Source organism: Mustelus asterias, chromosome 9 (genome assembly GCF_964213995.1).
Source record: "Mustelus asterias chromosome 9, sMusAst1.hap1.1, whole genome shotgun sequence".
NCBI lineage: Eukaryota > Metazoa > Chordata > Chondrichthyes > Carcharhiniformes > Triakidae > Mustelus > Mustelus asterias.
This window is the reverse complement of record NC_135809.1, coordinates 46,473,445-46,482,419: the sequence shown is the minus strand read 5'-3', so window position 1 is coordinate 46,482,419 and position 8,975 is coordinate 46,473,445. Positions and strand designations below refer to the sequence as shown.

Sequence of the window (8,975 nt, the reverse complement as noted above, 5' to 3'; positions counted from 1 at the left end):
CAATGTAGGGGACACCACATTGTGAGCAGCGAATGAAATGGACTAAATTGAAAGAAGTGCGAGTGATTCGCTGAATCACCTGGCCAGTGAGGAGGGAGGAAGGAAATAGGCAGGTGCTACACATTCTGTGATTGCCTGGGAAGGCACAGTGGGAAGCGGGTGACTGAGGATTGGACCAAGGTGTTGCAAAAGGAATGGTCCCTTTGAATGCCAGGTTAAAGTCCAACAGGTTTATTTGGTAGCAAAAGCCACTAGCTTTCAGAGCACAGGAGCAGCGCTCCGAAAGCTAGTGGCTTTTGCTACCAAATAAACCTGTTGGACTTTAACCTGGTGTTGTGAGACCTCTTACTGTGTTTACCCCAGTCCAACACTGACATCTCCACATCTTTGAATGCTGACAGGCAATGGGAGGGGAAAATGTGTTTGCTGGTGGCATCATGCTGGAGTTGGCCGCAATGGCGGGGGATAAGCCCATGAATATGGAGGCCAGTAGATTGGAAAGCGAGGAACCCATGGCTCTGGGGATATGGAGCCAAGTTCTTGTAGGTAGAGATACTATTATAGCTGAATCTTCCTGTGACATAATTGCTTCCAATTCCCTCAATTTATTCTCCACACGAAGCATTTTTTAAAATCTCTTTGATGCTTTGGTAAATATTGGATTTGTACCTATAAGGCTGGAAATTACATTAGTGTGTATGTTAGAAGTATTGGCGTAAAAAGTGAAGTAGGGAAATAAAACACAGGTTGAATTAATATGCAGTGGTAAACTAATAGATGAAAAGTTCTCCACAACAATTGAAAGTCCCCCCTTCAAATACCCTTCCAGTTGATTGGTTAATGCTGGCGTTGTTGTGACAGGCGAAAGAACAGTGATGTGACTTTAACTGAGTTCTTTCTGTTCACGCCCAGTGCCTACATTGTAAAATGATGTTCCATGGAAAAGGCAGGAGCAAAGCGATTAGTTCCAGGGAAAGGCGTGTCACTTCACTCCTGTCGCTCTGAACTCTCTCGGTAGTAACATCAAGATTTTGGAAATCCTCCTCAGCAGCATTTTTAAAAGATTTCCTCCCTGGCTTATTGGGAGGCTTTTTTTTGGGAGATGTTTGGTCTGGAAGGAGGCTGGAACATTTCTTTCGCTGGCTGCGGGTTCCTGGGTGTTTACCATGTCGGGGTGGCGAGCAGCATCCAGGAACACGCTCCTTACCTGATCCGGGACGCTACGAAGATCTACGGTGCATCAGCCGGGGCGCTGGCTGCCGCCGCTGTGGTCTGCGGGGTGCCGCTGGGTGAGTGAGTCCCATAGCTGGGTTGCGGAGAGGGATACCGCTGGGGCAAATCATCCCATACATAAATCCGAAATCCTGTCGGGAGCAGGGACCCAGAGGGATATCGGAGGAAAGTAATAAACGATGATGGGTTTATTTAAAATAAGCACTTGTCAATTTTGGATACTTTACTAGAGATCGGTTCCCCTATAATCTCGCAAGCAAAGAGGGGCGACTTGTGAAATTGTCACCGTGCCTGGAATGAACCAAAATGTATCTTTACACTGTCCTTGTTACTAAGGTAACGTTTTAAAACTTGCAGTTTTGCAAAATATTGACAATGGCACTTCTCACTGAGTTGAGGCGAACAGATGAAGCTTTTGAGAAATTAACTGATCCCCTTGTATTCTCCCAACAATTCGGAGCCCTAACAAATGTTCTGCACATGTTTCAGGAAAAGTGGGTGTTGTGTATTTTTTGGTTTGCACGTGTGTTTTTTTATTAAATCTCTTGGATGGCTGATGCTGGCCGCTTCCGGTTCACCAATTGGATTGACACACTGATTACTAGTAGCTGATGGTAGCTAACCGGGCTGAGGGTATTTTGGTGCCGGGATTAAACGGGAAATCCAGCTATTATCCTCCAAAGAAATAGTGAAATCAATGTTTGTGCTCTTTCTGCCCATCCCCTCCCATAAGTACAGTGTCCTTGGTGATTTATTGTACGTTTCATCTAAATAAAGTCACGTTATCATCAGCTGGGACCAACACTAGGTTTTAAGAGGTTGTGACTCACAGTGGCGTTACTTTCTGCTCCAGGAGTTTGGCTGGTGATGCATCTCCATCAGGGTGTGAGAGCAGTGGGGCCACACCGGGCTTAGGTTGAGCCGAACTTTAGCGCTGTGTGTTATTGGCCGCTGCTGTGTGGGCTGACTCAGCTGGGCGGGTTTAAATGTGCGCTTGTTAACGCGGTTACTGCCGGCCATTGACCTCCAGCCTGACCTCAGGGAGCGCTTCTGAATGAACAAACACTATCTCTCTCAAACTTCCAGAGGGAATCTGACCACCCATGAAATGTGGGAGAAGGAAATGAGGACATGCCACTGCAGTGTTCATTTTTACACCGATTTTCTGGATTGAATATTGAAGGGAGACTCCTTCATATTTGAAGCTCTCTTTAAAAATTGGGTGGGTATTGGGCATTTACAGCATTTAGGATTTGGAAAGAGGCCAGTCTGGGTGATTATGGAGTTTATTTATTATTGTCACAAGTAACACTGCACTGGAGTTGCTGTGAAAATCCTCTAGTCACCACACTCCAGCGCCTGTTCGGGTACACAGAGAATTTAGCATAGCCAATGCGCTTAACCGGCACATCTTTCGGACTGTGGGAGGAAACCAGAGCACCAGGAGGAAACCCACGGAGAGAATGTGCAGTTTCCATGCAGATTGGGAATTGAACCTGGGTCCCTGGCACTGCGAGGCAGCAGTGCTAACCACTGTGCCACCGTGCTGCCCTCGCAAACAGAACAGAAATTAATCTCTCAAAGTTCACCGAAGCAAGTTGCTAGTTTCTGGAAGTACCCTGGGGATTTGAAAGTGAAGGTGGAAGAATTTATGTGGTTCTTTTCATTCAGTACTAGACTGGGCTGTTTGCAATCCCCAGTGTTCACTTTCTCCAGCAGGATTCCATCATTTGTAATTTCCCCAAAGAATCCTGGGCTCTTCACTGAAATGGATTTCCCAGATTCAGTCTGCACTCCTGAGCTGATTTTTTGGGAGCTCGGCTGAGCTGACGGTGAGGGAATAATATTAGTCTTTATGCCCTGGGCTAGTTAGGAGGGAATGGATCGGAAACCCACTCCTGATGTCAATCCAGTGAAATTCAATGGCAAATTAAACTCCGATTAATATGCAGTCTTCCAGAGAGAAATGGACAGTGATGGTCAAAAATATATGGTGGGCTTACAAGCGGACCTCGAGGATGTAGGAGACGAGAGTAATTAATTATATTTTGCTCTCAATTTACTTGTGGGAAACATTTTGTTTGAACATACAAATTAGGAAGTAGGCCACTTGGCCCCTTGATGCCTCCATTATTTAATAAGATCTGGTTGATCTGTGTAACCTGATTTCTCTTCTACCCCTGATAACATTTCACCCCCTTGCTTATCAAGAGTCTATCTATCCATAAGACATAGAAGCAGAATTAGGCTACTCGGCCCATCGAGTCTGCTCCGCCATTCAATCGTGGCTGACATTTTTCTCATCCCCATTCTCCTGCCTTTTCCCCATAACCCCTGATCCCCTTATTAATCAAGAACCTATCTATCTCCTGTCTTAAAGACACTCAATGACCTGGCTTCCACAGCCTTCTGCAGCAGAGTTCCACAGATTCACCACTCTCTGGCTGAAGAAATTCCTCTTCCTCTCTGTTTTAAAGGATCATCCCTTTAGCCTGAGGTTGTGCCCTCTGGTTCTAGTTTTTCCTACTAGTGGAAACATCCTCTCCAAGTTTCACGGTATCCTGTAAGTTTCAAAAGATCCCCCCTTATCCTTCTAAACTCCAACGAGTACAGACCCAGAGTCTTCAACCGTTCCTCATACGACAAGCTCTTCATTCCAGGGATCATTCTTATGAACCTCCTCTGGTCCCTTTCCAAGGCCAGCACATCCTTCCTTGGGTATGGGGCCCAAAACTGCTCAATACTCCACCTGGAGTCTGACCAGAGCCTTATACAGCCTCAAGTACATCCCTGCTCTTGTATTCTAGCTCTCTTGACATGAATGTTAACATTGCATTTGCCTTCCTAACTACCGACAGAACCTGCACGTTAACCTTAAGAAAATATTTAATTTCCACCACCTTTTCAGGAAGACCGTCCCAAAGACCGCTGAGAAAAAAGCATTTTCCTTAACTTTGTCTTAAATGAGCGACCCCTTATTTTAAACCGTGATCCCCTAATTCTAGATTCTCCCACAGGAAAAACATTTTTCCAAATGAACCCTGTCACCACCCCTCAGGATCTTGTATGTTTCAATCAAATTGCGTCTTGCTCTTCTAAACTCCAGTGGATGAGTGTGATTCTTTCTAGAACCGGGTCATGTATGATATAGAATAGAATATCTGGGATTTTGATTTTTTTTTTCCCCCACAGTTAACAGTGCACAGGTATATATTAAGTAGTGTTTGTAATTGGGGTTGGGAAGATGGAACTCTCTGCACTTTTTATATCCCTTCACCCTCCCTCCCAAAACTGCAATAGGGTTTCCCTTCTCTTCACCTTTCACCCTACCAGCCTCCGCATCCGACAGGTCATCCTCTGCCTCTCTTGCCACCTTTAACATGATGCCATTACCAACCATATCTTCCCCCTCTTCTCTCTTGTTAGCATTCCAAAGGGACCATTCCCTTTGTGACATCCTGGTCCTATCCTCAATCTTCCCCAACACCTTGACTCCTTTCAACAGTACCTTCCCATGCAAATGCAGGAGATGTAACATCTGCCATTTTCCTCCATCCTCTCTTCACTGACCAAGGCCCCAAACTTTCCTTCCAATTGGAGCAGTGGCTTAGCTTCACTATTCTCAGTTTATGACGCAGCGTGAGCAGCAAATGTAGTAGTCTGTTTTACATTGATATGACCAAGGGCATATTGGGTAACAGCTTTGTGGAACACCTTCGCCAAGTCCGCAAGCATGACCCTGAACTTCTGAAGGCTTGCCATTTTAATTCTTCACATTGTTGTCACACGGACATCCCTGTTCTTGGCCTACTGTGACAGTCCAATGAAACTGAATATAAGCTTAAGAAACAGCATCTTATCTTTTTATTACACTTCAGAATTCTGGATTCAACACTGAGTCCAACTCTCTCTCTCTCACACAATTTATTTCTGTTATTTATGTTTGCTAGTCATTTTATTCTTATTTTGGACAGAGCTGTTCATTATTCTGTCATTCACAAACTGTTACCACTTCCTTTACCATGAAATGATTTGTTAATTTCTTCCCAGCCTCCACACATTTACAAATACTTCTTTCTGTTGTTCGTCCTCCAACTCCACTCTCCCTCCCCTCCACACCCACTCATGCCTTTTCGTTCACTCAAAAGCACTTAAATTTCTATCTTCAGTTATGAAGAAAGGTCTTTCACCTGAAAACTTAACTTTGTTCTTCTCTCCACATGCATCAGCAGCATTTTCTGTTTTTATTTTCAAACTTTTACTCTGGTCTGTACTCTTGGTCTAACTTTGTCCTTTTTCATGACTGCACTAAATCAAATGAAATTCTCATGAACTTATGGTTACTCCCAAAATGTTCTCCCACTAATGCCCCTTACACCTGCTGTATTTCCTCAAACTAAATCCAGAACTGCCCTTTCTCTTTTTATACCTGCTAGCTTCTTTATCCTGACACTGAATGTTCTTCAGCTATCTTGGCAAAACCTTCATGTGAAAACATGAAGAAGGAGAGAAGATATGTAGTTTGGAAAACCTGTTCTGAAAAAATAATTGAATAATTTGTCGAGTAGAGGAATTAAGGGCTCATTAGAAACGTACATTTTGTTTGGCCCTATTTCTCACTTTGCTTCTCATGACACTATGTTATGAACTGAGACTAATACCGTACCCTTTTTGAGTTGATCAGAAATGCAAAGCTATCAGTTCCCTCATTGTTTTAAACGTGCATTTGCTTGATGCTTACGGCTGTGGCTTGTTACAGCCTGGCTACAGCTGACCTAGAAACTTGTGCCAAGATCAGTAATGTGCCATTTCAGACAAGGCAGCATTTATTAAGTGATTAAGTACAACTGAACAAGCATCTTGTGTGTGTGAATTTCCCAGATAATTAATGTTGCTGAAACATCAGTTTTTCTTGGCAGGCTGGGGAGGGGAAATTGCCTGAAAAATTAATTAATACTATCTGATATTTAATGGGAACATTCTAAACGCAACCTTTTGCATTCACTGTTCATAATATGTTTGGAATCTTGCCTTAGCCTTTGGTGATGTTTCAGCTTAAGCCTGTTTGTTCTAGTTGCTGCCTGTGCATGAAGACAATTACTGCCGTGCATTCAAAGTTGAGCTTCTGCTCAAACTACACACCAGCAGTGGATGCAACTGTAACTCTGTAGCTCTATATACCGTTACATTTCTGTTGTAATAAATTACAGATGACCTACATAATTCTTGAACAGTATTCATCAGGTTCATTAATGTCCTTTTGGAAGGGAAATCTGCCCTACTTACCTGGTCTGGCCCACATATGACTCCAAACCCTCAGCAATGTGTTAACTTTTAACTGCTACTCAGTTCAAAGGCAATTAGGGATGGGCAACAACTGCTGGCATAGCCAGTCACCCCACATCCCAGGAAAGAATAAAGGAAAAAATAAAATTTTGGCAATGTTAAGGCCTTGTAGATCTCTTCTGCATTCACTGACTTAGAGGATGGTGTCATATTTGAGAGACTTTATTTATGTGGAGAAATTTGGAGAAGGTGAGGTTAGTTTCCTTGGAGTAGAGAGTTTGAAAAGGAGATTTATTTAATACAGATTCCAAGATCATGAATGGTTTTGATAAAGTAAATAGTAACTGTTTACAGCAGCAGAAGGGTCAGTAACCAATTTAATGTGATTGGCAAAACAGTAAGAAGTTTAACAACACCAGGTTAAAGTCCAACAGGTTTATTTGGTAGCAAAAGCCTCAAGCTTTCGGAGCCTTAAGCTCCTTCTTCAGGTGAGTGGGAATTATGTTCACAAACAGGGCATATAAAGACACAAACTCAATTTACAGAATAATGGTTGGAATGCGAATACTTACAGCTAATCAAGTCTTAAAGGTACAAACAATGTGAATGGAGAGAGCATTAAGTCAGGTTAAAGAGATGTGTATTCACATTCCAACCATTATTCTGTAAATTGAGTTTGTGTCTTTATATGCCCTGTTTGTGAACAGAATTCCCACTCACCTGAAGAAGGAGCTTAAGGCTCCGAAAGCTTGTGGCTTTTACTACCAAATAAACCTGTTGGACTTTAACCTGGTGTTGTTAAACTTCTTACTGTGTTTACCCCAGTCCAACGCCGGCATCTCCACATCATTGGCAAAACAACCAGAGGTGAGTTAAGATATAGGTTTGGTTTTACACACAGCAGATTGTAATCTGGAATGTGTTTCCTGCAAGGGGGATGAAACCATATTCAATAGTAGCTTTCAAAAGAGAATGGGTAAATGTGGAGGGACAGAATTTTAGAGTTTTGGTTTGGAATTTATTGGGTAGCTCTTTCCAAGAGCTGGTACAGGCATGATGGGTTGAATGGCTTCCTTTAATGCTGCATTACTCTGTGATTCTATAATCCGTTATTTATATGTACATTGATAACCCACAATTCTTTAAATGCACTTTGCTTAATTTTTCCAGATAATTGTTGTGCTGATGTCATGAAAATAGCTAAAGAAGCCAGGAAAAGAAATCTGGGACCTCTGCATCCATCCTTCAACTTAGTAAAAATAATAAGGAATGGGCTTTTCAAGAATCTTCCAGAAAACGCACACCAGCTAGCAACAGGCAGACTCTGCATTTCTCTTACCCGAGTACCTGACGGTGAGAATGTGCTGGTGTCTGAGTTCAACTCCAAGGAAGAACTCATCCAGGTAAGATAAGAAAGCTCCTCACAAACTGTGGTTGTCCTTTACATCTGCTGAAAAAGTTATGGGTGGGATTTTACAGCCGTGTTCGAGCGAGACCAGAAATTCCTGCCTGAGGTCAACGGACATTTCCATTGTTTGCCCCTCGTCGTCTCTAGTTCCGTGGCAGGCGAGGCGATAGAGTTTGTGTATATCTCTCTTAGGACCATCCAAGGGAGTGTTGTGGGAATGCAACTGAGATTTTCTGTTCCTGTTTGAGCTGGGCGGGTTTGGCAGCGAGAGCAGAAAATATTGTAAGAAGGCGTAAACATCAATTTAAATGCAGGATGTGATTGTCCCCTCCCCCATTAGTCACAGGCTGTTTGCCACCATTTAATGTCGGGAACCTTATTTTAATAAATTAGCATCTTATTATCAGGCCTATACGCTGGAATCTTACCCCCATGTCAAATAATACTTCCACGGTGGTGTGATGTCAGAATGGTTACAACTGGTTTCACCTTGCACCTAGCAAGTAGTGGTATGAGTGAATGCAGCACTCAATGGGTGGCTCTCAGTCTTTGGGGAAGGTTGGAGGGTGCCAGGAGGTGAACTTGGTGCAGAATGTTTCCTGGGTCTGGCAGCCATGACTGTGACTTCTAGGTGAACACTAGGTGCAGGATGGCCTTCAGATATGACATCTGGATCATTGAAATGCTGAGGTGATGGCAGGGTGGGCGAATCAGAGACCACCCACCTGCTATGCGGCATGGAGCTCATGCTTGCTATTTGTTTTGACTAGGTGCTGCACGTTATGGTGGAAAAAGCTGCCATTGCCATCGGTGGGCTCAATGCCGCTTTTCCCGCGAGACATCGGACTTTGGCCAATATCAGGCGATTCCGTCTTGAGTCTGCGAATTGCTGAATTCCTCGACATAGTGGGGAGGGAAGAGTTTTTCTCAAGTGCTTCTGATGCCTTGCACATTGACCCAGATTTGGCTGTGGTAATGATGATGTAACTGTCACCATTTACTATCATTATTGCACTGAAACCAATAGCAACTTCAGACATGTGCAGAA

General features: G+C 43.4%; 1 protein-coding gene across 1 annotated transcript in view; it reads left to right on the top strand.

The window, feature by feature from the left end:
- The first annotated feature begins 922 nt into the window (after nt 1–922).
- The window catches only part of pnpla3 (patatin-like phospholipase domain containing 3), a 29,685-nt gene continuing 21,632 nt past the window's right edge, over nt 923–8,975 (top strand). Inside the window, exons 1-2 of the mRNA XM_078220126.1 lie at nt 923–1,289; nt 7,690–7,922. Of these exons, the coding sequence (XP_078076252.1) occupies nt 1,103–1,289; nt 7,690–7,922 (420 nt within the window). The 5' untranslated portion in view covers nt 923–1,102. The remainder of the gene's footprint in view (nt 1,290–7,689; nt 7,923–8,975) is intronic.